The 20025-nt window shown below is 29.4% G+C and overlaps 1 protein-coding gene across 1 annotated transcript; it reads left to right on the forward strand.

The window, feature by feature from the left end:
- Positions 1-3324: 3324 nt before the first annotated feature.
- On the forward strand, positions 3325-14236 carry LOC117168959 (nuclear pore complex protein Nup50). The gene is made up of 5 exons (XM_033354963.1): positions 3325-3514; positions 3878-4059; positions 6606-7636; positions 9814-9963; positions 12299-14236. The coding sequence occupies exons 2-5, from the start codon at positions 3895-3897 to the stop codon at positions 12603-12605; spliced, it is 1653 nt and encodes a 550-aa protein (XP_033210854.1). The 5' UTR covers positions 3325-3514; positions 3878-3894; the 3' UTR covers positions 12606-14236.
- The last annotated feature ends 5789 nt before the right edge of the window (positions 14237-20025 follow it).

Raw genomic sequence — 20025 nt, forward strand, 5'->3', positions numbered from 1 at the left:
AATTTGGCACCGCCACAAATTATTTTTTTTAAAGAATATATTTAATGTTCGCTCAAGGTCAGTTTTGTGCAAAGTGGTTGTTCCTGGCTAAATTGACTCCTGGATAAAGAATATTTGTCAAACTATAGAACGGATTTCTTCACCCAAACATACAAACTTGAATTGTACTATAGTAAAAACAAATGGAAAAAATAAGACGTAAGCGAAATTTTGTAAAGAACACAAACCTTGGTCTACCTAAAAGATAATCATTTTATTCCCCGAAAGATTAAAAAACTCTTCGAAACGCTTTTATTGCAACAATTTTATTAAAGAAAAATAAAAATATTATAATTTTTACATACATTTCTTAAACTAAAAACATTATCAACGAGATTTGTAGAAAACCTCCTGAAGAATAAAATTATTGCCCCGGAAGTTAAAACCGAAAAATTATTATTAAAAAAAAAGTTCTAAATTGAGCCAGACTCGCGACCAGGAAAAATCGCGAAAAGAAAGAGAATTCAAAAATTGAACGTTTTAAAAAATTGAAAATAATCACACAAGTGTAAACATTAGATTGAGTCTTCATAAACAATGTTCCATTTAAAAATCACTTCAAATTAATAGATTCTTAAATGAACACCTTTATTCAATTTCAAAATCTTATTGAAGTACTATTTCAGTATAAAATATTCCATTTTTAACATATTCAATTTGGAAATTAAACAAAAAACAACAATTTTCAATAGTAAAGAAGTAAAAATGAATTGTCAGCATTTCAGAGTGATAAATTTAAACTTTGAATGTTACAATTATAATTTTTCTACTTTTTTATATGTAATTTGAAAGTAAAAGTATTGTATTTTGATTTTTAAAGAATAGTTGAAAAATGTTTGATTCAGAAAAAAAATCAAGTAAGCTGTAGGTTTTTGAATGTCTTAAATTAAAGAAAAAAATCGAGCTATAGAATGTTGGAAAATTAAAAAATTTTTTTTAAGATTTCTAGGAAGATTTAAAATGATTTTTCATTTCGAAAAAACCCATAACTCAAAGAGAATGTTCAAAAATATTCCAAAACATTTCAAAATATTTACAAAATTGGAAAAAAATCTGGAAGCTCTTGAAACAATTTTGTGTGCAGGATTTTACAAAAATCTTAGAAAAAATTGGAATCGGTTTAAAAGATATTTAAAAGATCCGAAAATTTTCAAAAATCATTTTAAAAGATTTGAAATAATTGAAAATAAAATAAATTACCTTTGATGATTTCAAAATTAAATGTTTACTTTTTATTTTAAAAAATGAGATCATTTTAAAAGAAGGTATGGGACCTCTGAAAAAATTCCGAAAGCGATGAATGAAAAAAACAAAAAATGAAATCTCCGACGACCGAATTGGAAAATTTCCGACAGAAAATGTCCAAAGTAAAAAAATCCTCCAATCATGGAGTTCCCGAATTTAAACTTGAAGTAAAGAATTTTCGATCAATATGATTTATTTTTTAAAAATACAATAATTAAAGTATTGTATTAAATTATTTTTTGAATTTAAAAGAATAATAATTATTTAATTTTTGTTGAATGCTATGTACATTATCAAACAAAATTTTTCACGCAGAAATATACATATTTTTTTAATCATTGTTTTTTAAATTTTAAATCATAATTTTTTAAACTTTAAACATTAAAAAAAATGTATTTGATAAAAGTATTCGATTATTGTATTTTTAATTAATAAATAATATTTAATGAACAACCATTTCTTCTATTGTTTGAATTCTGGAATTTTCTAGTTTTGATATTTTATAATTCAGAAATTTTCTGTGGAGAATTTTCGAATTCGGTAATATCTTACTCTCGCGAATTTTGTTTTTTGAGAATTCCCGACAGAATTTTCTTGTTGTTGAAAAAGTGCATTGTATCCTTTTTAACTTACAAAAAAGTTCGCCAGAATAAAATAATTAATTTAAAAAGAAAATGAAATTCGCGCTAAATCAGTGCTGAATTGAATCCTACATTTTAAATTAAGGCAATAATTAAAAAAATGGAACATTAAACAAAGTTTCTATAATTAAAATATTTGATGATTGTATTTTTATTAAATAAGGTAATATTGATTAAAACATTATTTTCTCAATTGCTACAATTCGGGAATTTTCTAGTTTGTATCTTTTATAATTGGACAAAATTCGGCCTGGAATTTTATTATCCGGAAATTTTTAAGTTCAATAATATTGTAAACTGTCTAGAATTTTATTATTCTGGAATGTTTAAATTCGGGATTTTCAGATTTCGGCATTTTATAATTTCAGGAAGTTTACAGTGTCGGAAATTTTATTATTCGCGATTTTTCAGTCCTAAAAATATTTCAAAACATTTTAAAAGATTGATAAAATTGTAAAAAAATATCTAGAAGATTTTGAGGCAATTTTTTCGAATTACACAAAAATTTTACGATAAAAATGGGAATCATTAAAAATATATTTAAAAGTTCTGAAAAAACTTCAAAAATAATTTGAATAATATTTATATTATTTGTATTTTAAATTTTATACCATATAACTTCTATACATATTTTAAGTAAGCTGTATCAATTATAATATTTTATAGTTTATTTTAAAATATATTTTATGGAACATGATACTGCCGCCTTAACATCTAAAACCCGAAAGAACAATTTTCCTGCCACTTAGAATTATAATTATATTTTTATACAAATGTTAGAATATATAATAATTAAGAAATTGGAAAATACATACGAGAACTTGATTAGATGAATTGTATAAAAAATTCATAGAAATTGCAGATCACAAAAATAAAAATAAATACTAAATAATATCAAAGAACTATTAATAGATATTGCACTGAAAGTTTTATCAGTTTGAATAAAAATATAATATTATAAATTTAAAAAATTATAACTTATAGAAGAATATAAATTAGAATAAATAATTTTAAAATTAGAAGAAAATATATGAAACCGAAATAGAAAATAATCATGATTTAATAAAGATAACCATGTTTTGCAAAGTAATAAATGTAAAAAAAATTGTAATTAGGAATTTACTTTCAATTTAAATGGTTCATGTCCGAGCTGAGTTACCATAAGTGCGCATCGAGGGGCCTTCTGAAATATTGGTGCTATCTACGGGTTGCGGTGGGTAGAGGGGAACTCACAATTTTCGCCGGACACGCCGTCTATATTTATTGCAGGTAACTAAGCCCGTATCGCATCTACGTTTATAATATCCTTGGTTTTGGTTGAGAGTGGAGACTTAAGAGGGCCTGACAACAGTCGGTGTGACGCATGCGCAGTGTGGCCGGACCTGATAACTGCCTGAATGTTCCGAAGACTCTTGATCCTTGTCCTTGTAATTCATTTTCTGTAGCGAGAGCGAGTAAGCGAGCAAGAGCTCAAACTCAAGACATCTCAACTACTCGGGACTAAAGTTTTAAAATTTTGTGTTTGTCACAAAAGTTTCTAAAATATATTAACAAGTCAAAGCACGAGGTGGTGAATTTTCTCTCCCAAGGTAAGTTGCAATCTCAATAGAATGATATCATCTGTAAATAGTGAAGTGAAGAAATGAATGTTGAAGTTGAATCGCGTTTTAAAGGTTACTGAAAAGCACTGCTGCTCTGTAATTACCGCTGCTTAATGTATTGTTTACTGTAAACTCTAACCTTCGACATGCCTCTCACAAGATGTGATGCGTGTTTGTGTTTGTCGAAAGCTTGAAGATATATTTTGGTTTGGTAGATAGGTAGCGAGGAAAAGGACAGAAATAAATGAGAGGGAATGTTGAACATAACCTCAAACGATAGATAGACTGTAAGCAGTTTGCATGGAGATTGCGGATACAGAGAAATAAATAATTGGCTTATTTTTGTGGCAGTTTTATGCGGTACAAGAATGGCTTTTAAACGGACGGCTACTACCGATTTGAATCACGAGAATTGGGATAATGAGGATGAGGAGACTGAAGAGGCAGGCACATTCGCAAAAGCAACGGAGGACGTTCTTGAAAAGAGAGTCGTGAAAACGGCTAGGCGGCGGATTCAAAACAGCGGCGGCGATGTAAGGACCTTTCTTTTTCTTACAGTTTCTTTCATTTCTAACTATTTATTTATTTATTTACTTATTTATTTTTTACTTTCTCATCATAATGCCTATCGCGAATTCCTTTAAAATGTCCACATTTCGAGTCATTCAGATTCAGAACAAGAAGCTTTTGGCACTTTTGATTTATATTAACGAAAATAGTTTCATTTTAAATTTAAAAAAACAATTTAATCTTTACCAATTTTCGAATTAAAAGGACGAACTTTCAACTAAAAAAGAGTTTAGTCACAAAAAAAAGTTTGAATTTTCAATCTGAAATGCTTATTTTTATACAAAATGGTTCAATTTTTTACTTAAAATATGAATTTTCAACTAAGAAGTTTATTTTTTTACCAAAAAAAGATAAATTCTAAACAAAACACACGAATTTACAAGCAAATAGTTAAATTTTCATTAAAGAAGATTAATTTTCCACTAGGAAATACGAATTTTAAACAAGATATATCAGTGTTCTACCAAATCGTTGAATTGTCAATCAATTTTCATTCAGGAGAATTTTTTTGGATAAAAAATCGAATTTTCTATAAAAAAGTTTAATTTTGTACCAAACAGTTTAATTTTTTACAAAATTTTAGAATTTTCAAGCAAAAAATGCAATTTTGCTGTAAAACAGTCAAATGTTTATAAAAATAGTTTAATTTTCATTTTGGAACAAATGAATTTATAACTAAAATATGATCTTTTAAGAAAGCAGTTCAACCAAGGAGTTTAATTTTCAACCTAAACAGATGAAAATCGGACAAATTTTTAAAAACATTTAGCAAAACCTTGAAACTTTCTGCCAAGTTTTTGAAGTTTCAAGACGAATCTTCTATATAGCAGTTCAATTTTCGACCCGAGGATGTGAATTTTAAACGAAAAAGTTTTTTTGAACCAATTCAGATTAATTTTTAAATAGAAAGTTTAATTTTTAACCTAAAATGATTAAAATTTTTATAAAGCAGTTAAATTTTCAACATGAAAATTAAACTGTCATTTCAAAAAGTTAATTTTACACTCAAAAAATTTAACTAAAGTATGAATCTTGAAGCAAAAAAATGAAAAAAACTACTTTTTTCGTTCAAAATTCCATTTTTTTTTAAATGAAAATTTAATGACTTGGATGAAAGTTACTCTTTTGTTTTAAGTAATTTTTCTTTTTGAAAATTCGTTTTTAACTGGCTGGGTTTTTTTTCGTGTTTAAAGTTTCAACTACTTTGTTGAAAATTTGCATTTTTTTGTTTGAAAACTTTTTTTAACAGTAAATTTAATTATCTTGGATAAAAACTCGAAAATTTAGTTTAAAAATTTATTTTTTGTTATAAATTGCAAGTTTTCTCATTTTAGCACAAATTTCTCCGCCTTTTTTGAAAATGCACGGTAGAAAATTAATTTTATTTCTTCAAAACTGATGTTTTCAGTTTAAAAAAGTTGGGTGAAAAATTCATTTTTTTAAACTGAATATTTAACTTTTGGGGAATTTTCGAAAAGAATTTTGATTCTGAGCACGGAAATTTTGAAAAAGAATCATAATCGTGAGAAAAAGATTTTTTTAAATTTCATCTGAAAATATTTATTAGTGGGATGGGAGAGAATTTGAAAAATAAACATATATATGACAAAAATGTTAATTTTCTACGAAGAAGAAGACAAATTCTCAACAAATTAAATGAATTTTCAATGAGAGAAACAAGTTTTTAATCAAATAAAATACATTTTGAACTAAACAAATGAATGATCAACAAAGTAATTCTACTTTTAACTAAATAATTAAATTTTGAATTGAAAAAGGTTTTAAAAGAAGCTCAAATTTTTAATAGAATTATCAACATTTGACCATTTGTGCCAAGTTTTTTTTCAAAACTATTATTTAAATGTAAAAAATGCGGTAACTTTACCAAACCATGGTTAAATGAAATTTTATAGAAAATTTGAATTAATTTCGAATAGTCGAATATAATTTTACCTCGATGAACAGTTTATCCAGAAATACCTGAGAAATGTTTTATTTTTTTTTATTTTAAAGAATTATTAACTCTCAAACGGTACAGTGGTGCGAATTGGTTTGTTTGCAATGTTATTATTAATTATTTAATATATGTGGGGTTAATCCGTTGCGTAAATTCCAACAAAAATGAAAAAACTTCAGGTGCGAATTCGCACTAGTGTACCATTTGAGTTTTTAAAGTAGCGTATCTGATAATTCCACAAGCGGTGAAACATATCTTTTGAATGAGAAAAATAATCTACTAATTTGGAAAATTCTAATTGAATAAAAACGTCGTGTCATTCATAATGAATGTAGTGTAGTTTTCTCGCTATGATAAAGAATCTTTCTTAAATCATACACAAATTGTTTAAAAATGAACCTATTTAATTAAAGAGAGGATAATTTGTGGGCGCACAATGTTCTAGTCAATATAAAGAAACAGTGTGACCCAACCGAAATTAGAGAATAAATATACTCTCTCTACTTGGGGCCATTGGTGTATTTGATATCAATGAGCCGTTTACTATTTCAGGGCACGCCGAAAAGTGCATTTGGTTCGTTCACAGGATTTAAAACAGTGCCGGTCGCGGCCGCAGCGGCGACGACGGCAGCAAGCTCGTCGCCTTTTAGTTTCTTAGCCAATTTAAAATCCAACAACACAAGTGCAACTGCTCCGACAAATAGTAATCCAATTTTGACAAAAACCACGACGACAAGTAATGGTTCTTCTCTAACAGAAGCCGCATCAGCAGCACCTTTAGCAGTAGCAAAAACAACAATTCCCGAGAATGGACTGGGCACAACAGTTTCGAAATCGCCCTCGAAGCAATCGACATCGAAAGTCGATGCGAGAGAGAAAAAGTCGGAAATCTCTGACGGCGAAAAGTCTTCGGACTACTACGCAAAGCTGAAGGGTTTGAACGAGGGTGTCGCTCAGTGGATCAAGAAGCATGTGGACTCGAACCCCTTCTGCATTCTCACGCCCATCTTCCGCGACTATGAAAAGTACCTCCAGCAGATCGAGTTGAAGCACGGAAAGCCGCTGAAAGCGGCCGAGTCGTCGAGCAAGGAGGAGGGGGGCAATATTGCCACCGCCGACAAGAACAAAAAAACACCATCGGTTGTCGAGAGTCTTAATAAAGAGACTAGTAGCTTTGCTGCTACAACTTCTTTTGCTGCCACTGCAAATTCCTCGGAGAAGAAAGTGGAAAATTCGGTTTTCGGCAATGTGACAACAGCGGGGGGCAGTTGGAAGCCGGAGAAATCGATTTTTGGAAACACGAGTAGTAGTATGGCTGCCCCTGGCAAGTCCATATTTGGCACCGAAACGAAAACGGACAATAAGCCCATATTTGGCGGCAGTGTTTCTCAGGAGAAAAATCCCTTTTTGAATAAATCTGGAGCCGGGGAAAGTCCGCAACTGGATAAGTCAAAAAGTGATTCGAAACCGGCGGCGGTCACTTCTCCTTCTTCCGCTGTTTCCTCTTTCCCGTCAGCCACGTTCAGCTTTGGTGCCAGTTCCTCCAATAGTACTTCAGCCAGCGCTGGATTCAGTTTTGGAAGGTAAATACATTTTTCAAATTTTGGAGATATTCATACAGAACAAATTCTAATTCACCTTTCACGTGCAGTATTTTAAATGTAGGTAATTTCCTAAATTCACTGTCAAATGGTACACTGGTGCGAATTCGCACCCGACGTTGTTTCATTTTGTTGGCATTTATGCAAACGCAGCTGTGGCGGGTTCTCGATTCAAATTTAAAAAATATAAAAACAAAAGGAAGAAAGAAAAAGAAGGCAACCACTAAATCCCTTCTTTCTGTTTTTTTTTTTTTTTTTTAATTTTTTTAATCACAGCTAAAAACATTTACAGATCTCGAACTCATCACACTATTAACAGTGTTTTTCTTACATTTTAAAAAAAGTACATCCAAGGAACTTTTTTCTCAACAAAATTAAATCAATATTGCACAAAAGATTTGATAATTTTTAGTTTCTACATTTTTTGCAACTAAATATTTGTATTTTTAAACTAAAAAGATCCATTTTTGTAGAAAAAATGATTTACTTCAATTTTCGACCAAAAAATTTTAAATTATGTGCGAAATAGTTGAATTTTATAATAAAATGTACACTTTTCAATCCAAAAAGACGAATTTTATAGTAAATAGTGGAATTAGAGGATTATATTTAAGCCAAAAATATTGTTAATTAAAAAAAACAGTAGAATCTAACTAACAAAAAAAAACATTTTGAACATAATACTTGTCTTGTAAAATTGTCTACAAAAAAAAGGAATTCTTAACAAAATACATATATTTTCTACTAAATAATTAAATTTTCAATCAGAAGGAACAATTTTGTATAGAAAATACGATTTTCGTATAAAATAAATGAATTATGAACGAAAAAATATCCATTTTCAAACAAAAATCAAATATTCAAATTTTCAGAAAACAATATTCAACACGAAATTGAATAGTTGATATTTAAGCAAAACAGAAATTTAATTTTTAATTTAAAAAAAGTTGAATATAACTCAATTTTGTTATAATTTTTCGTAATTTTTAATTTGAAAAAATGATAAATTTAAAAAAAATTAAATTATAACCAATCAGTTGAAACTTAAACGAAATAGATAAATTTTGAATTAAAAAAAAAAAATTTTGGAAGAAAAGATGGAATATTCAATTAATATTATTAATCTTAACCAAAAAAAATTAACTTTTAAGAAATTAATTTGACTTTCAAACCAAAAAATAAATTGTCAACAAAAAATGGAATAGTTGGTATTTCAACACAAAAAAATGTACAAAGTACGTAAAGTTTCAATTAAAAACACTAAATTTCAATTTAAAAAAAATACGCGAATTAAAAAAAAAGTTCTATTTTCAGTTTTAATTAAAAATGTCAAGAAAATTTCCTACAAAGACGTGAATTTTGGATTAAAATGCTGAACCTTCAACGAAAAATTTGAATTTTTAGGAAAAAAGTTTATCTTTCAACCAAGTAGTTACATTATCAACCAAAAATATTAATTTTCAACAAACTTTCAACAAATTTGTTATTTAATTCAGTTAAAAATACTTGAATTTTCTTATTGGATTTCATTAATTCATTTTTTCATTTTAGTGGAATAACCAAAAAAAAAATTAATTCTGCAACAAATAAATAGGAATTTCCCAAAGTTATAGAATAAAAAGATTAACATTTTAAATGAACATTAAAGTTCATTTTTTATACTTGAAAAAATGTTATGACACTATTTTGACACTTTTTTTTTTTATTTTGAGACCATGTTCACTATTTTTTTATCCCAAAAGTGAGTCCGTTCTTTTTTTTTCTCGTCTTTTTTCATTTATTGATTTTTTAAATCACAGCCAAAAAACATGGACAATAATTTACAAAAATAAGTCAACATTGACAGGTTAGTAGATTTTTAGAAATGCAAAAAATGCAATTTTTTGTTAATTTCCAAGAACCCCAAAAAAATAGAGATAAAATATACGCTCACTCAAACAAATTTTTGTTTTAATCGAACAAACCTTTTTTTAATTTAGATAGAAAAAAAAAGTTTGAAATAAACAGTGCTGTATTTGAATGAATAAAATTTTGTTTCGATGAAATTTTTATTTTAATGTAAAGAAACGATTGTCTGAGTGACGAGAAAAATTTCTATAGGGTCCGCAATAACGTTTGTTGGATCTGAAAATGATAGGAAAATTTGTGTTCTTCTTCAGTGCCAAGCCATTTTCGTTTGGAGCGCAGGTTGCGAAGCCCGAAGACAAAGAAGAAAAGCCAGCAACAGAAGAAAAGGACGAGGATGAAGATGTGCCACCCAAGCCAGATTTTAAGCCAGTCACCGAGGAAGGTTCCATCTTTGAGCAACGGTAAACAAATTATTTAAAATAACAACAAAAATCATTTTTTAATATTCAGTAATATTCTACTCTATATTTAAAATGAGTAATTATGCATGAAATATTCAAAACGTAATTTCAGAATGCCAAATTGAAATGTCAATGTTACAATTTCATTTTGTAATTAACCCTCAAAGTGCATCGTGGGTGTTCTATACCCCAGCGTATTTAATCATGTATTGTTTAACCCTTATTGAATATTTTGTCACGATAAAATTATCCGATATAGTTTGAGGCATCGTCTACAAGGTACAGGTGATTTTATAGTCATTTATTTATTTTAAGTTTATTAAAAAAAGAATATGGAAAAAAGAAGTGAAAAAATAGGATTTTGTACTTAAAAATTCATAACTTACGCAATTTTAATTATTTTGACCTGAAAATTGATGACTATACTATTGAAGTAGTGTACTTTCATAAAAAAGATTGCAACATGGGTGCTTTTAAACAAGATATTTATTTGCACAGTTGAAAGCCGTCTACAAAGAAAAAAAGTATGAAGTAATCCAGAAGAAAAATTATTTCACTTCATATGATATACTTACGTGAGAAAGTAAACAAAAATCAGTAAAATTTCAACAACAAAGTTTGCTCCAAAATTACTTTTTCACTCACTCTTTGCACACTGGGTGTTAGAGACCCCACGATTTTTTTAACTCCACTTTCAGCAGCTGGTGCTAATAGACTGACGTTTGACGCAATATGCTAAACGACTTTACTTACAGTTAGTGTCTCCTACTAAGGCTAGATGGCGACACTTGCTCAATTTTTCCGAATTAAGTATGGTTTATAAGAGTTTGAAAATTGCTTGGGGTTTCTAACACCCACAATGAACTTTAAGGGTTAGAAGTGAATTCTTATGTCTAAATAACAGTTGAACAATAATTTATTTGAAACAACTTAAAATTAAGATGATCATTTAACTTCTAACTAACGTTAGAAAGTGTTGAGTTAACAATCGAAATTTAATCGATCAGTTTTTAATATTTCTGAACTAAAATTTCTTGGAACGATATCATTTTAAACATTTACTGATTTATTGATTCATTTTTTGAATTTAGAGCGTTGAAAGTGATAGCGCGGATTTATACTTTTCGCCCAGAAATCAATTTAATTTAAAAAATGTCAATTGTAAAGTATTAAATGCTTCAATCTTAAAAGCTGAAAATTAAAGATAATTCCACCTTGAGTACTTTAATTTGCAGTGCAATTCTTGAAATAAACAAATTTTTTCATTTCATCCCCATAAAGGTAAGGAATTTTAATTGTTTTTTGAAAATTTCCTATTCTAAAACAAAATAATATTAAAAAACAAAACAAAGAAATTAACCGCTCGAAAGAAATTGTATTACTTTCGAAAAAAAACCTTGTTCCAGATCTGTGTTTTAATTTTTGTATTTGAAAATTTTCTAATGCAATTAACTTTCTCAGTCTAGTAAGTTAAAATTAACGTATCGGTATTTTTAATTTTTTTTAAATACAGCTGAAAGTCACATAAAAATGAATATTATAAAATTAATCAGATGAATTCAACACATTACAGTAAATATTTTCACAAAACTGATACAACTAAACAGCGAACCAAAAATATCGGCCGGGTATACTATACCCAGTCTAGGTTAAGAGGGTTAAGAATGACATATAATTGCTTCAGATAATTTCCTGTTCCAACTCAGTAATATTTTTTCTCGAAAATTTACGATTCCGAATCAGAACTATTTCTCTAGTGCTTGGAAAACGAGGAGAATTTTTTTCCTCGATTGAGAGAGCCACCACATCAAATTTATTTTTGTTGTCTATATTCAGAGTGGAGATTTGACCAGAAGTTTACTTCTGATCGTAGTAAAAATCAAGTTTTTAGTGTTATACAAATTTTTTAATTTAGAAAAGTTATTTCTAGTTTATCAACAATCGCAGGACATATGAGTGTGTCTATTAGAATATAAAATTAGCTTAACTCCAGTTAAAGATTTAAAATTTTATTGGACAATTTATTAGATTGTTTCAACTGAAAATTTCACTTATTCCAATTGAATATTCCACAGTTTCAGTTTTTGTTACAAATTAATATTTTTTAGTGAAAAACTGAAGTATTTGTTTCAAAATATGTCAATTCCATCTAAAACCCCTTGTTTACAATAAATAATTATATTTATTACGCAACAAATACTTTGAAATCGACAGCAAAATCGTTGCCAAACTTTTACGCACGAATTAAATTCGTACCTATTCTTTCCAGTTCGGATTTTTGTTACCAGGTGGCGTATTGCAGTTTAATCATTAATTCTTTTTGACGACTTTTCAGATGCAAAGTTTACGTGAAAAAGGAGGGCAATTACGGCGATCGAGGAGTGGGCACACTCTTCCTGAAACCAACCCCCAACGAGAAGATGCAATTGATAGTGCGAGCCGTCAACTCCTTGGGGAATATTCTCCTGAACACGCTTTTGAGCGAGAATATTCCTCTGAAGCGAATGAACAAAAATACCGTGATGATGGTTTGTCTCCCAACCCCAGAATCTCAACCTCCACCAACCTCAGTTTTGCTCAGGGTCAAGACTTCGGAGGATGCGGACAAATTGATGGAAGCGCTGGAAAAAAATAAAAAGTAAACATTGACGAAACAACCGAGTTGCGCGCAAATATGATTTGCACAAATACCCAAGTCAAAAAAGAGGAATATAGGAATAGGAAACGATTTAAAACAAAACACAGTTTGTTGTCTGATGTAATTTATCAACTTGGCATATTATCATTTTGTCTCCCCGATACTTCTTTTTTATTGAACATATAATAAACAACTAGCATATATTAGACATATTTAATATATGTGGGGATAACTCGTTGCAGCTGTGCTTGCGTAAATGCCAACAAAATGGAAAAAACTTGAAGTGCGAATTCGCACCAGTGTACCGTTCGAGGGTTAAAAGTATTAGAACACTTAATTCTGCCTAAAAACCAATAAACGTATTTAGGCATACAAATTCTTCCAGAATAATTTGTTTTAACTTTTGCAAAAAAGAAGAAAAAAAAGTATCGGAATATTCGAGATAGAAATATTGTTAATGTTCTGTTGAAGGGCAAAATGTGCGAAAAATAGGTAATTTAGTTTTCTTGGACGCATCAATAATTTGTAATTCGTAGTATTATTGAACAAGAGAGTCATCAAGATTTTTACTCTGCAGTTATAAACAATATTGTAACAAAAATGTAGGTGTAGATGCTGTATCTTTTTGTTTTCTCTCGATAAAACTTGTTGGAATAGATGGAAAGTTTTTAAGGCCATTTTCAAGCGACGTGTCGCAGGTCCTAAATGTATAGAATTTTCTTCTTTTCGTTGTATAATTATTTACAACTCAAGTGGACGACTGTAAAATAATTTTGCAGTAATTGGTGGTTTTCCACTCTTGTGTAAAGTTTTAGGAAAGTAAAATTGTCTTTTTAAAAAAGGCTCTGTTCATTATTTATGTATATTGTGCCAAGGGTTAACAGTTGCGCGACAACTGTTTATTTTTTACAATAGAAAATTCTCTTTTTAAAAATTTTACAGTTGTCCACGCGCCCTGATGCTAATGTTACTATTTTCTTTCGATCAACAAAGCTATAGCGAGTAACGCAAAATTTGTTTTACTCTCTCGAAAAAGACGATTCTCTCGTCTTTTTTTTATAAATAATATTTTTTTATTGGTTAGCAGAGTATTTAGAGCAGACTTTACATTTAGAAACTTTAAAATAAAAATTTATGTACATGTTCGTGGACAATAGGGTGGATCAAAAGGGCTTTATTTTCCATTCGGCGTCAAAGGGACCTCTGATTTTTCGGCTTAATCGCAAAAATTATAATTAGGGGACCCCAAAGCGGTCTTTTTCTCATTAAAATGCTACATTTTTATTGGAAAAATCTGAGTAATGTATTTGATAAAAAAAAGAGTATATGTATGCCTGTCTAATTTAAAAAATCTATTAGCATTTAGATAAATGAAACATTTTATTTGCAAAAACCGACTTGGCGCATTCATAAATATATATTTAATTCTGGTGCGAAAAATGAGGGGTAATTTTGAAAGAAGTTGGGGTGCCGTTTAGGAAGGAATTAAAGCTTTTTCTATGTCATTCTTTGCTGGAAAATTATTATTTCTACTGTCAGCTATACTGGTGGGTGTGTGTCGAACAAAAACGCAATTTCAGATACGAGACTTGTAAATAAATTAAGGCACATACAATAAACTACTACTGAAGTACAGACTTGTGATTTATTATTGGGAATTTTGGAGCATAATAATATTTATGTCGAAAGTTGATAACTTTATTCTCTATAGGACATTATAAATAATTACTCGCAGAAAATTCCCTGGCGGACCGAAGGAACCGAAAGAAGCCCCTACAGAGTACCCTTGAAGACCCCATTCGGTTTCTGCTTAAAAAACTGGAAAAAAACACCAAAATCAACTTATAAATTATTGAAATTCGAATTCTACGTTAAAATTTGCATTAGAAACTCATGGAGTATTCGCAATACTTTTTCTTGCCGCTTTAAGAACTTTAAATAATGAAATACTTGTCATTTACATGGGCCGAAGGCAGCTTCAAGTGCATCTTCTTTTAGTAGCAGTTAATAAGCATTCCGTCGGTAACTTTAAGAATCTTATATGGATTCTAGCGCCACGCAGTGAAAACCTCAGATAACAACGCTCCGATGCAAGTGAGGTAATTTTATTTTTAAATTTCGCGCGCAACCTACTGCTTGAACTATTATGGATGCGCTTGAAACCACCTTCGGCAGAAGTTAATGACATTTAAACAAAATTTAACGCTGAAAAAAAGTATTGCGATTACTCCGTGAGCTTCTAATGCAAATTTTAATGTGGAATCCAAATTTCAACAATTTAAAAGTTGATCCTGCTGTTTTTTGAAAAGGAACCGAATGGGGACTCAGTGAAATCTGTACGGATACTTTGTAGAGGCTTCTTTCGGTCCGCCAGGGTTGTGGTACTGTAATTCATCAATTCGAATTGCTAAACGGAAATCGAACAAGTTAAAATAGAATTTCGAATGAAAAATTTGGATTTTATGTTCTCTCTCGCTCTCTTTGTGACTGCGACCACATTTACAGCACTAGAATTGTTAGGAGAACATTATTTGGAATATTGAACATTTGTTATAACTGTGAACTTTTATTAAAACAAATAAATTGTACATGATGTTGTGAGGTAACTTTCCTTTCTTTTTTTTTAGAAATTTAAGAAATTCATTCTTCATTACAATTTCGTAAATACCCTGGAGGACCGAAGGAACCGAATGGAGCCTCTACAAAGTACCCATAAAACCCCCATTTGGTTCCTTTTTCAAAAACTCAAAATAACAGCAAGATCAACTTTGAAACTGTTGAAATTCGGATTCTACGTTAAATTTTCTATTAAAAACTCGTGGAGTAATCGCAATATTTTTTTGCAGTGTTAAAAACTGTTAAAAAAATGTAATTAACTTATACTGAATGTGACTTCAAGCGCATCCATAATAGCTATAGTATGTTGCGCGCGAAGTTTAAAAATAAGCTTCTCTCCAACTTGCATCGCTGCGTTGTTGTCTGAGGTTTCCACTGCGTGGCGCTACCATCCAGACAAAATTTTTAGAGGTACTGACAGAGCGCTTATTAACTGCTAGTAAAAGAAGATGCACTTAAAGGCGCCTTCGGCCCATGTAAGTGACAAGTATTTTATTTTTTAAGGTTTTTAACGCTGTAAGAAAAAGTATTGCGATTACTCCATGAGTTTCTGATGGAAATTTTAACGTGGAATCCGAATTTCAACTATTTAAAAGTTGATGTTGCTGTTTTTTTTTTTTTTTTTTTTGAGTTTTTTAAAAGGAACCGAATGTGGTCTTTACGAATACTTTGTAGAGACTCCATTCGGTTCCTTCGGTCCACCAGGGTCTTTTTATGAGGCCAGTTAAAATTCTGCGGGTGAATGATAATGGGATTTTTTCGTTATTGTTATTGATTATGAAATCGCAGTACAATTGCGTGCAGTCGTACTAAATTTTTTTTTAAAGAAAAATATTTGCAAATGGAATTGATTAAATGGAGAAATGGGCTGTGTTTAATAAGGAAACGATAGATTATTACTTGTATTCTTGTCTTAAAATATTTTTGGAATGACAATGAAAACCGTTAAGAAGAAAAAACTGTATTGGGAATGGTCAAACTGCGATACGCCACTTGTGTATTTTAATCACGCATCGTTCGTAGCGTCTCTTGCGGAAAAGCCTTGAAATACACGTTTTCCAAATGCTATTATTTCTAATCGGAAAACATTCCAAATTATATACTTTTCGATTGAATTTTGAAAATTTTATTATATAAGATTTAAAATTTTATCATTTATATTTTAAAGCTTATAGAATGAACACTTTTATTTTACATATAAGATTCAAAGGAATTAAAACAGTATTATTTGTAATTAAGAGCGTTCTAAATTGAAAAATTTCACATTACAATTTTTGTTTTCATGGAGAATTTTTTTAGAAAGGAGTTGAAATTGTATCACTTATAATTCAAAGCATTTAAAATTGAACGATCTTATTTTGAATTGAAGAATCTTAAATCTGAATAATTTAAGATTAAAATTTCAAAAATAAGAAAAGTTAAAAACTTTAAAAATGAAATATTTTCAGATTCGAATTTTGAAAATTCGCAATCTTTCTTCAATAAAAATGTAACTTTTCGGTTGAAAATTCAACTCTTTTTTTTTAAGTTTTTCTTTTTTATTTAAAAATTCACCTGATTTAGCAGAAATTACATCTTTCTTGGATGAAAATGTAACTGTTTATTTGCAAATTTAACAATTTTGTTATGTCATAATTTTTGGTTCAAAATTCTACTGTTTAATATAATATTTGGGTGTTGGAAAAAAAACTGAAATATTTTCTGGATGAAATTTTAACAATTTTTGAACATTTGTTTTTATTTAATTAAAAATCCAATTGTTTTGAGAAAAATGTCATCTTTTTGGAGAAATATGCAACTATTTGTTAGAGAATTCAAATATTTAGTTAAAAATTCATCCTTTTTGGTTGAAAATTCGTCTATTTGGATTAAAAATTCAATTTTTTTGGTAGAAAATTATTTCTTGTTAAAAAATGCATAGTTTGATCTTGAAAACTCGACTAAAATCTTTTTCAACTGAAAATTCAACTATTTTCTTTAAAATTTATCTTTTTGATTTAAAACTTTATCTGCTATAGAAGAAATTTCATTTTTTGTATAAAAATGCAACTTTCCGGTTAAAAATTGCTCTTCTTTGCTTGATAATTCAACTAATTTGTTTTAGTTAAAAATTTGCGGTTTTTTTGTGTAAAAAAATTATTTTTTAGTTTCAAATTTCCTTTTTTTTTCGTGTAAAAATGTATCAGTTACGTGGAAAATTAATTTTTTGTTGAGTCATATTTTTTGTTTGAAAATTGAATTTTGTTAAAGAAAATTTGTCTTCTGGTTCGAAGGTTTAAGGGTTTAGATAAACTTGTATTTATTTTCGAATGAAAAATCTTTATTTGTTGAAAATTTGTCTTTTTGGTTTTACAATTCTTTTCTTTTGTTGTATAAATTTAATTCTTTTTTTTTTTATTAAAATATAAACTATGACACTTTCCTTGAAAATTTGTCTTTTTAGGTTGAAGATTCAACTATTATGTTGCAAATTCAATTACTTTGTTGAAAATTCCAGTATTTTGTTAAAGAGTTATCTTTTAAAGTAGAAAAAAAATTTTTTTTTGTTTAAAATAAATTAATACATTTGAAAATTTCAGAAATTGTATATTTATGAACTCTAACCATTTAAAATATTTATGAACTCTAACCACCATTCCCAATAGTGGAAAAAAATGTTAGACAACATTTGATGTATGTTTTTTAGGATATTTGTTACATTTCAAATTAGTTAATACAAAAATCAACTTTCCAAAATGGTCGGAATCGATTTTTTTAATTTTTATCATCAAATGTTAAAAGGTTCTCAAAGAGACATAATAAATACAGAAATCCAGAAGAAAAAATTTGTGTGCAACATTTTCCACATCTTTTTGGGACAATATTTAAATTCCAAATTAATTAAATATAAAAATTCGACTTTCTTCAAAAAGTTCGGCAGAATGACCCGATCGATAATTTTAACTTTTGTATTTTAATATTCGTAAGATTATAAATTAATAAAACATTAAAAAATAAAAATACCTAGTGAAAACAATGTTGTACAAATGTTTGCATGTCACATGAATTAAATCTTAAAAAATATCCCGTTTGATTGTCGGGTCAAGAAAAATACAAGCGACAAAAAAAATCCAGTAAAACAACAAAAATATTGGGCAACATTTACTGCATCTTTTTAATGAAATTTGTGCATTTCAAATTAATCAAATAAAAAAGTCGTCTCTTCTCCGAAAAGATTAAATAGATTATTTAAATATTTTTCATGAAGAAATATTCCTAGGATTTCCAAGAGCAATAATAAATGCTTGAAAATCCAGTTAAAAAAAAGGCTGAGCTACATTTACCATGCATTTTTGGATAAATTTTGGTTGATACTAAAATTGACGTTCCTCAAAAACTCTGAAACGTTAAGGGCATGTGGCACAGCTAAATACCTATATTACCGACCTCACTTTTTCAGTTCACTGAATGTTTTTTTGAACCTAAGAACTTTTTTTGTAAATAAAATATCGGTCTCAAACTTTGAGAAATGCAAGAACCGAAAGAAAACTAAGTCAAAGTACAAAGCTTAATAATAAAAGATGTTAAAAAATATATTTCAACAATCAATTCCAACGGCATCAGCCGGTAACGTTGTACACGAAAATACAAAACCTGGCGACCACTAGACGAGGCTCTAGAGGGTTCGTATTTTCGTGTACAACGTTACCGACTGATGCCGATGAAATTGATAGTTGCAATTTTTTTTACATCTTTTATTATTAAGCTTAGTACTTAAACATAGGATTCTTTCGGCTCTTGCATTTCTCAAAATTTGAGACCCAAACGTACTTTATGTACTCTAATACATTTTCCAAAGTTACAACTTGATATTTTATTTACAAAAAAAGTTCTTAGGTTCAAAAAAACATTCAGTGAACTGAAAAAGTGAGGTCGGTAATATAGGTACTTAGCTGTGTCACATGCCCTTAAGTGAGATTGAAACGAGTCCCAGTCGGTAAAACAAATCCCATTAGCACTCAAATTTTATTTTCACAATCAATTAAAATCTAAGTCTCTTCAATGTCAAATATTCAAATTTAACGACAAAATTATTGGAAATAGAAAAACAGAAAAATGAACGACTAAGTTTGAGTGACCCGCTCTAAAATTTTTCAAGTCAAATGTAGGTCTCAGGCGGTGGTCACTCACAATGGCAAAAGTGTCTGAACATACTTTGATCCCGTTAGGAGTATACGCCAGACGGCGCAGCGATTGCGCTCCCCGCACCTCACTCCGCCAGTCTAGTGTTCAAAATTTCCAAAATGGCCAACAGTATCCACGGTAACTGTTCGTTGTTTTTTTCACCGGCAACATACTTCAAAAATAATTTCACAATCTTTTTTCATCATAAAAACACATTTTCACATAGAAAACAGTACAAAAATAACTAGAAATGCATAAAAAATTATTCTAACAATCAATTATGTATTTCTACTTGTTTTTATATTGTTTTCTGTAATTTATTTAGTTTATAGGACCAGTATCTGAATAGTATCTGGGTATTATCGAAGTTATCTGAAAGGTCATCTATTATCTTATCTTAGGCATATGAGTATACGCTAGATGGCTCCAGCGTCGACTTTGTTGCAACACATCTAAAGTATTGAGTGACCACCGCCTGGTAGGTCTCCAGTCCATGCAACAGAACGTCCGGATCTCAGAATGGCTGGAATGAGGCGTTGACCAATCAGAAACGTTCCGCGGAAATAGTGTCATTCTCGCGCCGAACTGAGCCGAAGTGTTCGAAATTTTCAAATTCGCGCCAAAAGGCGCGTTCCGTTCATTTC

The sequence above is a fragment of the Belonocnema kinseyi genome, chromosome 3, assembly GCF_010883055.1.
Source record: "Belonocnema kinseyi isolate 2016_QV_RU_SX_M_011 chromosome 3, B_treatae_v1, whole genome shotgun sequence".
Classification (NCBI taxonomy): domain Eukaryota; kingdom Metazoa; phylum Arthropoda; class Insecta; order Hymenoptera; family Cynipidae; genus Belonocnema; species Belonocnema kinseyi.